We start from the raw sequence: 13,012 nt of genomic DNA, 5'->3' as shown, positions 1-13,012 counted from the left end.
AAAATTGCAGTTAACAGCAACCATAAATGCCTTTACATTGTGAAGTAAATGCAAAGATAATAAACAAGATACCTATTTTCCTTCAAACCCCTAAGAAACAGAACAGTTAATCTGCAAAATTTTACATGGTGATATGCTGAAAAAATGCAGTTACCTATCAATTTATCAGGAACAAGCCAATGGCAGTGACTATAAGAGTAGAAGGGACTCCAAACTTGAGATGTTTCCAGAAAGATAAATTGTATCCTAAAAGAGGAGCTCGACGAGCCTGCTCGCATACTATCAAGTTGGCAGCCGATCCCAGTAGAGAGAGGTTCCCAGCAACAGTACTGACCCAAGCTAATATAAGCCATGCTTTCTTCTCATACGCCGGGGATATTGCAGCTGCAGATGCAGCCACTCGCGCTCCAAGCAATAAAACTGAGGCGTTGTAACAAAAGTGTTTGGATGAAGTTAATGTACTAACGAGAAGTACTTGCACGGATGCTTGATAGTCTAAGAGAAAGGAAGAAAGAGTAGCAGCATCATACCGGTGGGTACATTTGAAGCCAGGTTGGAGAGAACGAGAATGACAGCAGCAAGAACTGCAACACCACCAAGGCGATTAATCTGTGCATAAGGCTCCACGAATTCCCATAGGTTGCTGGGAACTCCTGTTTTGTTAAATCCATCAACTGTGATGAACATCCCGCAGAAGAAGATCAGGAGCGAATAAGATACCTGGTTAAAGAAGCAAGTAAAGTTATAATTCAATGGGCAACAAGAAAGATGGATAAGCAAATTCTATATTGAGGAAAGGAAAACGCAGAAAGAGAACTGCTCATGAATGAAAAAATGTAACCTTTTCTAAGGATGGCCGAGCATCCTTAAAATCGAGAACCACTAGAGCCAGTGCAGCAGTAATTGCAGACCATGACATATTCAGCCCCATAAGTAAGGAAATCAGCATCCCAAGGGTAACAAGGTAAACACAAGTCTTCCATAGGACCCTTTTCCGTCTTGAAGTCGCGTCTTCCTTTTCTTCGGGAGATTGCACAGAGTTCGTAATATTTGTCAATTCATTCACGGATGGAAACCTCCTTGAAATGGCAGGTTCATCCTTTTTTTCTGAAAATCCTTCATTCGAAGCCTCTTTTGACGCACTCGAATCCCTCCCAGATTCAAACTCCCCACTAGAGGCCTTCTTGATTTCGTTCTCACCATAATTTGTTCGATTCCTAAGAGACTGAGCATGACCTGTATTTTGATTCCCATTTGGAGAACTGAAGGGATTCCTGGATTCTACAATAGAATTCAATTCTTCAGAACTCAAGGATGTCAGATGTGACATTGTTGCAGGCGAAAAGCGATGTGAGACCACATCTTCCTCGGGAACCACTTCTGTGGCTGCATCTTCTACGTCCTTCTGAACAGATAACAACTTCCAGTACATGCCTAGAAGAACTAAAGAATTCACACAAATTCCCACTAGCATAGCTGGAAGAATTCCAACTAGGAACCTTCCAAAAGAAATCTTACTCTGTACAGCTATCACCAGGTTTTGCGGGTTGCCAATTGGAGTTGCCGAAGACCCAATATTTGCACTTGTGGCAAGGGCTAGTAGAAAGGGATGAGGTGGGAGATTCTGCTGCCTTGCTATTTTCAGAACGAACTCGGTCAATATGACACAGGATGTATCATTAGTGAAAAAAGCACTGGAAATGGCAGAAATCAAGCTGATTCGACAAAGCAAGTCCTTTGGCCCTCTGCACTTCCACGAGAGCAATTTCCCCAAGTACAAAAACATGTCTGCTCTTTCAAGATACACACTAACAACCATCGTCCCAAAGAGAAGGCCAAGGATTGGAAGATCAATGGCGGCATATGCTTGATCTGGTGTTATAACTCGGAAAATTACCATGAGCATAGCTCCTAAAAGGGACCCTGCAGTCCTTCCAATGGGCAGGAAGGGGACGGCTGGGAAAACGGCCAACACCCAGAAGATTGCAAAAGCAATAGAACCAAGAACCACTTTCACAGTAGAATCCATGGCCATCTTCGCAACTCAGTAAACCAGAAAACAAAAGGAAAAAACCTATCCTAAAGCTGAAAAATTTAACCATTCACCATATTAATCTTTTGAGATTCGTAGCTGGCGTGTGTCAAATCTTCAGAACAGAAGAATTACCTGAAATGGATAAGTGGACCCAACATCAAAATTTTGAAAAGATTGGATATTTCAGCTGTATGAAGTGTTTAGCGATCTGACATTCCACCAAGAACAATAAGCCCCAAAACCAACCAATTGACTTAGAAGGTTCCAAACTATAACAACCACCAAACTCATTTCAGAACGGGATGCAACTATATATGCTCATCAATGGTACAAGAATATGGAATCTGGAGATAAAATTAACAATGAAACTGAAACAAAAATCCTTTGAAAAGGAATAGAACAAGATTCATAAATAAACAGCAGCCCACATGGAGAAAGACCATTTACAGAAGCAAAACGCAAAGCAGCTTTCTAACTGAATGAAAAATTGCCTGAAAGCGATTGAACAGAATAATACATATGAAACAAACCCAGAAGACCCAGACGCAGATCCTCAAAATATATATATATATATATATAAAAAAAAAAAAAACTGAAAGCAGAGATCAAAAGGGCAAGACCCTGAACTCACCTTAACCAAAGATTACTATCCAATTAAACTTACACCTGCAAGCAAAAAGTTGGGATCCAAAAAGGGATAGTAGAGAAGCAAAATGGGTATAGTTTAAGCTTTCCCCAGATCCTACCAACACCTGATTTGAGCTTTACAACTTTTCAACCCATGTCACCGCCAGATTATAAATTTATACCACTGGTTATAATATGGACAAAGAAGGGTATTGCCAAGGCTATGGCTGCTTCCACTCCAGCAAGTCTTCTCCCAGAATAAGTCATCTCCCAGAATGACAACCAACCAAGTCCCTGTCAAGTGGTCCTGGAAGCAGCAAAAACCTGGATTGGTCTCTCTGTTCTTACACTAATCTAATGACCAGTCATTTTTGGGTTCACCCTCATTCAATAAGCACGCGGACTTAACATGACGCAAAATTTAGGAAAAAAGTCAAGAAATGTATAAAAATGAATTCATCGTCGTCACATTCAATTATTTACTTTTTTTAACAATTTATTTGTGCTCCTTGATTATGATGCCCTCATGGCCGGTTTGTGTGGGAGATTCATTCATTAATTAAATTGCAAGGAGTGGAATGGAATGTAAAAAAGAAACAAAAACAATGCAAAATGTTTATGTTCATTTGATAAACTAATAAAAATAGATAGAATATAATGATCTTGTTGTAGGGTAGGCCATCAATAATCAATTAAGACCCCAAGGACAAAGACATTTACTAATAACATAATTCAAATTTTATTTTTTTTTCAAATAAGTCAACTTCCATTTCACTTAAACTATGACACAATAATTTCAAATTTTTGTATGTTATTTTTTAATATATTTCAAATATAGTTCTTTTCTCACTTATCCACTTTTTGAGGGATTTGAATATATATCTTTATATTTTAAAGGGATATTATTCCGTTGACTAAATTATAAAATTTACATTTTAGTGATTTTTTTAATGAATAAGACGAAAGCAAAAAGGAGAGTGACTATGAGATCTCTCTTTATCACTTGTTTATCTCAAAGTGTTCTCTTCAATGGAGACAAATTTAAAGATTACACTGTTTTTATTTTAACATCTTTTTATTGACATATGATTTTTTTTTTTTTAAGTTTTTGGTTGCATAATAATAACTGTGTGGGTGATATCTCTTGTGATAAAGAAATTTTAAATTTGAGTTTGGTGTTCAAGAATTACTTGGTGGTTGGCATCATACAAATAAAACTCATAAATTTTAAGAGTATTGAAAGGTGCTATTGCTAAAATACAATAATAAATTTATAAAAATCGACAATAATCGTTAAGTCGTCCAAGATTATCGTCGACTAGAGACCTGATATCATTTTGAGGCTTTCGTCTCAAGACTTGATGTTGCTTGAGATTGTATGCGAGAAAACAATCAGATGGCGTAAGAAAATCCCTACATAAGCACTTTGATACTTAAAAATCATGAGAATGTTAAAAATTGTAGAATAAAATTCATAACAGTATCAGAGATATATATATTTTTTAAATGAATGCTTACTTATTTATAAAGAGAATAAGACAATTTTTAATCTCCTTCATTTAAGATTTTTTATAAATAATTTTTAATAAATAATATTTCTCTCTTTTGTGTCAAGATTTTATTAAGATTCTTAAAAGAAAATCTCTATATCTTTATGGGACGCTCAAGAAAATTTACAAATATCACAGTTATTCAATTTATGCCTTACTTAAGACCCCCAATTAAAAGAATTTATATTTTTTTGGTCTTGGGTTTGCCTATAACACAACAAAACAAAATGAATAATGCCGTCACAAAAAACTTTTAATGCGAATTTCTCTAATATTTTAGATAGTGTGGACTTTATAAAATTAGAAAGTTGACATGTTATTTCTCTAATCACTCGAATTTTTCTTTTTATAAAAGAAAACATAATCCACCAATGGGATATGTATGTCTAATTAAAAAATTTTGATGTAATTTACTTTCATGAGATAATTAAATCGTGTGGATGCAGGAAATTTTCAAAATCAATTTGGTATTATTGGTAACTCAAACTCAAGGGCGTTCACTGTTCAGCTAAAACGTAAAATAGAGGATGCATTAAAATAATATTGTGTTAGTAAGATTTAAATTTATAAATTTTGATTATAACAAATTTATAAATATCTTATTTGTTATTGTTGCTAAATTTTATTTTTGTTTAAAATGTTATATAAAAAATAAAAATAATAATATAATTATTAAGTACCTAACGAATCTTCATTTAAATTTTTTAAAATAAAAAATCAGTATTTATATAAAATTCATATTGTTTAATCTAATCAATTTCCATTTTACATGAACAAATTCATCCTCTTTTACCCGGAACTTGGGACGAGCTCTGGATGGGTGTCCACCGCCAAAAATCAGTATTACATCATATGAGAGAAGGATTGTATGGAATCAATTCCTGAGCTGCAAGCATATAGAGGGAAGAACGAGTTGAGTCATACCAACTATAAGTTGTTTGAACACTAACATGGAATAATGGGATTTTTTTCCTGGCAGAAAAGATACTGTCTTTGCTCTAAATACACGCAAAATGACTTTGTAATACATCTACCAGTAAAGTTTATTGTATACAGCAAAATTATGAATATCACAGGAGGACAAATAAACCAAACTAACTTGAATGATTCAGTACAAATATTTCCTTTAGGAGGGAATAGGTATATCACAAGGCTTTGTCTCGAGCTAAGCTAGTGCTGATCATCAAACCCTAAGTCCAAGGGTGCAATCAATTTTTATACCCAAATTTCCCTGCTTTAGTTTACATTTGATTGTGTGGGCGCTAGGGGCAGTAGTAAATTAAGCAAATTCCCATTTGCAGTTGATGCGTAAGTTCGATGTTAGCTGACTCCCCATTGCAGCACTGGGAAGAAGGTCCAGTTGTTGTGAGGCTCCAACTCTTCTCCGATGACCTTTTCATTGGCCCACCACTCGGAGCTGACGTTGGTTTTGTCTGAGATTTCCTCCTTTGTGTTGTCGAAATTGAACTCTTTGATTGACCCGAATGAGATGGGACGATGCTTTCGGGGGCACTGCTCCTCGTGGCCTTCTCCTAGAGACTTGCCCTGCGTTGCATTCAGGGCATGCCCGACACAGCATTTACAACATTCCTCTGTTTTCTTTGGAAGTGCCGCTTCTTGGCTACTACTTTTGCTGGCTAAATGAGGAGGTAAACGTTCTGGCACGTTTTCAATTGACAAGACGGTATCCTTTTCCAAACAAGCTGCAGCACCTTCAGCAGTTAACTCGAATGACACTCGGTGATCAATTGTAACATTGTCGTGTTGAGATCCAGTCTCTGAATTGGCAAGTGATGCAACCTCCGAAATTTGGTTCTCCAGAAGGAAACTATCTCGAGAAACTGGCTCTGCACCATCTGGCGTCAATGATCCAGAGCCTAGTCTTGAACCCCACCTCCGTGTGGAGAAATGTTCAAAGCCAAGGATCTTGGGCACTTCCCCAATGCGGAACTCAATTATAGAAGGCTTACCGGGAAAAGGGGAAGATGTACCAGAATTTGAAACTACCGAGCCTGGAGATATGAGGTGGCTAACTGGGCTTCCTTGGTGGTACAGTTGATAAGGCTGGTACTCGTACTGAGACAATGCAAACTTATGATTGATCCCACTGTTCCTTCGGCGTGCTAAGGATGATGTCAAAAGTTGAGCAAAGGGCACTTCAGGCGATGAAGGTGTTGTCAGTTGCACGGGTTCAGGAGGAGGAGTGTAAGAAGCAGTAGACGGTTCGGTTGTGAAGGTAGAAAACGCAGGTGGTGAAACTAGCTGGGTCTCATGAGCATAAGGGCCAACAGAAAAAACTGAGGGCGGACCGGGTGACGAATAGCCATTGACAGAAAGGGAAGTAAGGGACAGCAATCCGGCAGGTGATTGGGTGGCAGAAGGAGGATCTGATTGAAGAAAAGATGCGGGAGAAGAAGGAGGAGCAATGAAGGGAAGTAGCATGGAGCTTGAGTGGGATGTGTTATCAGTGACAGGTACTGCAGCTCCCAGCACCACCGGTTCAGGGACAAGAACAGCATGGCCAATTCTTTTACTAGGTTTAGGAGATCCAAAACACCAATATAGACTCCACAAGCTTCGCCATCTTTTCTTCTGAATTCGGAAACAACAAAAAAGAATATTACTAGGATAAAGTAACCAGGCTCACTTCCTTGTCCAGCAAATGAGGCCTTTAATCTAACTGATGCAAGACATATCCAATAACAAGTGCATTCAAATATGAAATATTTCAGTTAACCCAGAGAAGATGCTCACACCTGACTTACTTCCAAAAATCCAAACTATATGACTCGGAGGCTAACATGGTCGCGCCAATGACTATTTCAATGGAGGAATAAAACTTAAAAACACCAGAAAGAAAGGTTCTCAATGAATTAGAGCCACAGGGCAAACAAAGAACTTTTGCCCAAATTTATTAACAATTTTGATAAAATGACAGAAATTCGTTTCAACATCTGTTATCCTAATCTTGATTTGAGTTCTGCTTTCAGAACCCAGTTCTGAATCATAAAGGAAAAAATTTCCCAAAATAAGAAATTAATATTTCAACAGCGTATTCTTTAATCTATCAGGAGCAGAGCTAAAGCAAACACATAAGAAGAAATTATTATTTGTATAGTAAAAACTCTATAAATATTTGGTTGAAACTATCCTAACCAACCTAATTCATCTAGTGGGAGTCATCAAAAACAAAGACCTGGGGGTTCCTCAGACACTTTAGTAACAAAGTTTCATCACTTAATATCACAGGAAAACATGGCCCACAGTACATTGAGATGCAGCAAGGTTATCCCTTTCTCCTATCTATGTTACATGGGCACTTCTAAATTTGTTGAATATGCCCCTACCATACTTGATGCTTGGCCAATGGTATGAAATTGTGTTCAATATGTTCAGTTGGACAAGCAAACTATTACACATAAAATACTTCTAATTACACTTGCAGTATATGCATAACATGCTCTATACTTTGGTAAAAGCATTTTATCCTAAAAAATCACAAGAACCATTTGCTTGAAAATCAGAAGATTATTTAAGAAATACGAAATTCATTAGTTTTCTGATATCCTTGGGAGATGAGAATTAGATGAATCAGACAACGAAACCGATAACAACCGCACCACCAAAGTCATATAACACAGATGCCTTTATTATTGCTATAAATCACTCGTCGTGCAACTTTTTTCTTTGGAATGATAGCCACACATTTGTTCAATAAGTCCCCTGTGACGTTTGAATTGTACCCTATAGGAGAATTTATCATGTTATATTATTCTTACGCAATATCCCCTACTTAGTTTTGTTTGTTTATTTACTTGCATTTTTTGTAGGGATTGGAGGTGGGAGGGAATCCATGAAATTTATATGCATGTGAAACTGAACTAAGGCCAGGTCAACTATTCATGAGACTCATGGTACTTGCTGAAGCTTTAGTTGTCAAACAACTATATGTAAAATAATGGCATTGATATTTTTGCATAAAATAATTGTTGATCTCGCTTTTTCAGCCAGTAAACTGAGCTAATATCTTTCAAGCAAATAAAAAAAGCACCTTAGATGAAAGAGGAGTTTATTTAATTTTCATAAAAGCATATACATTGTTCACAAGTCTATAGTACTCACTTGGCTTTTTTTTTTTTTTTTTTGCTATCAACTCACTTGGCTTTTGACATTGCAGCGCAGGCATATAAAGAATCTGCGGATCCAGCCTAACTCTGGCTAATCAAAGTGTCGATTAAAGCCGAACAAGCCTCCAAATGTAGCACAAGCAACTCCATGCTAACCAACATCATAAGAATTTGACTCAGAACTGACTTGAATTTTCTACTCACTTTACTTTTTACTTTTTGATTTTTTTAATCTTTTGGGTGGAGGAGTGAGACGGTGAGAAAAGTGAATCTTGACATGATTAAACCTGAACAAGTCTCCAAATATAGCATACGTAACTCCATCTGTAACCAACATCAAAAGAATAAGAATTTGACTCAGAGCTAACTTAGAATTTCCTTCTCTCACTTGTACTTTTTACTTAACAATTTTTTAATGTTCTGGGTGCAAGGATGAGCTAGTGAGAAAACTGAATCTTGAAGCCAAGATCCGCCAACTACCCAAATGCCTTGACTGCAGTGTTATGACAGCATTTGCAGGCAGATTCTCTGGCAGACTTGACATATCCAAGTCAAAACTGTAGCAAATACATAGAACTACGCTCCCTACGCCCTTTTAGACCTATATGCACTAAATAGAACACAAAAATGTGCAACACGAGTGAGCAAGTATTAGTCTACAGGCTGGAGGGTCTATTCTTATACCAATAATGTGTAAAACTGCTCCATAAAGTCATAAATCAGAGCATTCAGAACGAAGCACACCGTTAAACAATAATGCTCTGGTGAGATGAAACAAAAATGTGCATGTACTTTAGAAAGGGAAACCAAGCTACATGATCAACTAATTATCCTAATCTATTTTTCTCGAGCAGGAATTTTCCGGACATCTACATATGCTTATCGTTGAGAGAGAAATATCCCATTAGATTTACTAAAATGCTATTCGGACACTTAGATTTATGTTCTCGACCATATATTCGAGTGAATCAATCTTTATCTCCAAAATCTATGGAATGAACACCAATTAAGGAGAGAAATAGATAACCCAGTTTAAATCGTCACCATTGGCATCAACCATCGGTTCACCTCCATTTTATTTAATTTACCATGGAGCCATTGAAAACTGAAAAGAAAAACAAAATGGTATCTTTCTCGGTAAAATGAATATGATCCCAAAAATTCTAGGCTTTCACTATTGGATACTTTAATATGAATTATGAAATGAACTATTTTATTCTGCAATTAGCAAAGAAGAAGCCAATGGATTAAAAAGAAAAGGAAAGAAACAAAACGCTTCCTCATCTGTTACACTTTTTTGGACTTTGTGACGTAATTTGCTTCTGGGGGTACTAAAAGACGCACATAAAGGATCTTAACTTTGAAGCTTTCTTTCTTTAGCTATGAACCTCCTCGATAACAGAACATAAAACTAAGATAAGCAACATCTCTCTAACTGCATAGTGCCTACTTGTCCCGAACGCTGGATAGCTTGAAACGCTTTTTTAAGTAAATAAAATTGATATAAAAAAAATTGTTTTTCCAATTTTAATGATGGTTCATAGATATAAGAAATTTACTTTCTAATACATTAAAAAAAAGTTATAGCTTCTTACAAAAATATTTTTCATTTTCATAAAGGCTGTTCTTGCCGCAGAAATTATGGCTTTTCTCCAAACATAACTCTTATCTTCAAAACTCTAAAGAAAACGCCCGGTTACCGCGAAATTTTGCATCAAATCATCACAAACACCAGCAAAAACTCACACATATCGGAATCCAACACAATACAAGTTCAAGAAGGTCACATCTCAAACCAATTGCACCACTCATCACCGCATCAAAAGCCATCAAAAGCAGATCCTTTGTGAAAGAGAAACCAGAAAATGAATCGAGGAAGTAAAACGCAGACTCACACACACACACACACAAACAAACGAATAGAGATAAACACACCTGGGCTGTCGTAGGCTGGACTCGAGTCTCAGCAGAAACTATCGCCGTCGCCGCCGCGTTCACGGTCTCCACGGTGTTGCGTACGGCGCTCATCTGGACGACCCCACCGGAACAGGACGATTCTTTTCCCGGAAACAGACGATTTCGCCGGAATTGGAAGAAGCAAGAAAAGCAAGAAATCGTGGCTTACAGTTATAAATGAACCGAAATCGAACTCTCTCTCTCTCTCTCTCTCTCTCTCACTCCAATTTTTTTATTATTGATTTTCTCTCTCTGGCTGTTATTTTGTAATTATTTAGAAAGTGGGGGCCAGAGAACGTAATATAACAAAGATTTGTGAAAATAAGGAGAGGCGAGGCGTGTTTAGTGGATAATGCTTGTGATTTAGTGTCGGCATGAATTGACGAGGCTGCCCTCGGGTTCGGTTCGGATTTACGAGCTGCGGCGCAGGATAGAGAACAATGCTTTTGGGGGAGAGAACTGACACGGGGTGGCGCAGGGTGCACCCCCTTATTCAATGTTGGCTGGGTGCCCCTGCGGTGTTGTGTTTGTGCGCACCGTGCACTTCATTCTTGTCACGTGACTTCCGTTATTGCGGTGGTCAAAATATTTACGGTAAACGTGGTGTCACATTTTAATTACATTGTTATTAAGAGGTACATGTTGGATATTTACAAAGAAAATAATAAATTTTAAATAATAATTTATTAGGTAGCATTTGAAATTTTTTCTTTATTTTTTAATTTTTAGATAAATATTTAAATAAATTGGGTATCAGTATAGTAATAAATTTATTTCATAAATTGGTTATTATTTAAAAGTTATAAATTCAAAATTTGTCGACATGACTAAATTTATTTTTTGTTTTTTCAAATATAAAATGTATTTCAAGAAAATACTTTATTATTAACAGGTATTTGCTAATATAATAGTATAATATAACAAATATAGATAAGGAAAGATTATAGATGATACTCTTAAGGCTTAAAATAATTGTAAAAATTACTTGACATTTGAAAAAATACAAGAAGTGCTCGTAAGGTTTAATATTATATTGTAATTTTTTTCTTATTGTTAATTAATTTTAATTAAATATTTTAAAATAATTAAAATACTTTTATATTTTTAAAAAATTCCTTTCTGATTTTTTTTTTCTCTGGCCTCATAAACTCTCTATCTCCCCACCAACTGTGGCAATAATGTTTCTCCACTACTCCTCTCTTTTCTTGTTTTTCTCGTTCTCCTTGCAAATCAAACTCTTTTAATTTATAAAAAGGTTTTTTCAACAATGATGAGAAAAATAAAAATAAAAAATAAAAAAACTTCATGGTGTCAGCAATGATATCTAGTATAAAAGTATGTCTCTTTCCCTCACCTTAATAGTTTATCACATAGTGTTCTTTCACTTTCATCTTGATTTACGATTGAATTTGGATTAAATTTCTAAGTTTGATTCGATCCTAGATATCTAGTGGTCCCCAGAAACTAAGGATCTCTGATTATTTTATTTTTATTTTTTTTTAAATGAGACAAGAGAGAAAAAGATAACAAAAAAGAGTAAAATAATTATTTAGTCATTTTATTTAACAAAAGAGGAGATTATTATTATTTTTCAAACATTAAGCGTGGTTTTTGTAAGTCGACAACCCAATTGGGTTCGCCTCTAGTGACACCTCACCAGTGGACTTTTTTTATAAATGATTTGTTAGGCTATTAATGCATTTTAGGTAAAATCTTATTAACGATCTCTTTTAATAGAATTATATAGTTTCTTATCTCGACAAACTCCTAATTCATGTGATCAAGATAATTACAAAATCTTAAAAAATAAAATAATGACACTTTTAAGAATACTAAGATGGTGTTCTCTTTCGTATTTTAATTTTTAGTTTTTAGTTTTGAATTTATTTTTATTTTTGTGTTTCGAGTGTTTATTTTAAAATTGTTGAAAATGCATTCTTCCTATTCTTTTGAAAAATTACTTTTCAAAACAGAAAATTAAAAAATATGTTTATTTTAAAAATTTAAAAAAAATTATTTTATAATATTTTATTCAATAAATTTGATTATTCAGTAAATTGAACCAGCTTAATACTAATATATTATTAAGTAATATATACATTTTGAAGGTAGTAAATCTTGTAATTTTTGTTTTCATTAAAAAAATAAAATATAAACAAAAAAAAATAATTAAGTGACACCATATATATTATCTAATCCTACCCAATTCATTCTCTCACTACTTATAAGATTAGACTAGACTAGACAAGATTCACTTGGTGACTCCTAGAGTTAAAGCAATATTCATTTGTAATCAATAAATTTAATGATGTTCTACTTTTATCTTATAAACTCGATAAAAATATAATAAAAAGTGTAACAAAGTAAAATATTCAATTACTTTTCAAAGAAGAAGAAGAAGAACTAATGGAAAGATGTGACCTTTTTATTGATATTATGATAGCTCTGGTAAAAACACACACACATGGAGATCGGACAAGAAAGCTGTCAAAATCACTTTTTTTTTCATTGGTGGTGGGGGGGCCACTTTTGGAGGGTGTAAAAGTGGGAAACTGAGGGGAGGGGAGGGGAGGGGGGGATTCCTTGTATATATCCGCTTTTGGGGGGGTTTTACCTTAAATATATTATACTTAAAAAAGTTTTTGTCAAGGCTTGCACGTGTGCTGCTGGTCCACTTGTACCATTCATAATGTATTTTTCCTTTTCATGTGCGCACT

At 35.4% G+C, this 13,012-nt stretch overlaps 2 protein-coding genes across 3 annotated transcripts; both read right to left on the bottom strand.

Moving 5' to 3' along the window:
* Window positions 1-10: 10 nt before the first annotated feature.
* LOC127807706 (silicon efflux transporter LSI2) lies at window positions 11-10,422 on the bottom strand. 2 transcript variants are annotated; one of them, XM_052345749.1, is made up of 6 exons: window positions 10,275-10,422; window positions 5,006-5,098; window positions 2,667-2,969; window positions 842-2,167; window positions 531-720; window positions 11-420 (listed from the first exon to the last, which is right to left on the bottom strand). In XM_052345749.1, exons 4-6 carry the CDS (start codon window positions 2,033-2,035, stop codon window positions 158-160), a joined length of 1,647 nt encoding a protein of 548 aa, XP_052201709.1. In that variant the 5' UTR covers window positions 2,036-2,167; window positions 2,667-2,969; window positions 5,006-5,098; window positions 10,275-10,422; the 3' UTR covers window positions 11-157. The 2 variants fall into 2 exon arrangements, with proteins under 2 accessions (XP_052201709.1, XP_052201713.1); XM_052345753.1 differs by lacking the exons at window positions 5,006-5,098; window positions 10,275-10,422 and having other exon boundaries at window positions 2,667-2,978.
* On the bottom strand, window positions 5,147-10,417 carry LOC127807720 (uncharacterized). The gene is made up of 2 exons (XM_052345763.1): window positions 10,275-10,417; window positions 5,147-6,804 (listed from the first exon to the last, which is right to left on the bottom strand). Exons 1-2 carry the CDS (start codon window positions 10,365-10,367, stop codon window positions 5,533-5,535), a joined length of 1,365 nt encoding a protein of 454 aa, XP_052201723.1. The 5' UTR covers window positions 10,368-10,417; the 3' UTR covers window positions 5,147-5,532.
* Window positions 10,423-13,012: the final 2,590 nt, after the last annotated feature.

This window comes from Diospyros lotus, chromosome 1, assembly GCF_014633365.1.
Source record: "Diospyros lotus cultivar Yz01 chromosome 1, ASM1463336v1, whole genome shotgun sequence".
Taxonomy (NCBI): domain Eukaryota; kingdom Viridiplantae; phylum Streptophyta; class Magnoliopsida; order Ericales; family Ebenaceae; genus Diospyros; species Diospyros lotus.
The sequence above is the reverse complement of the archived record's forward strand: the minus strand, read 5'-3'. Positions and strand labels throughout refer to the sequence as shown.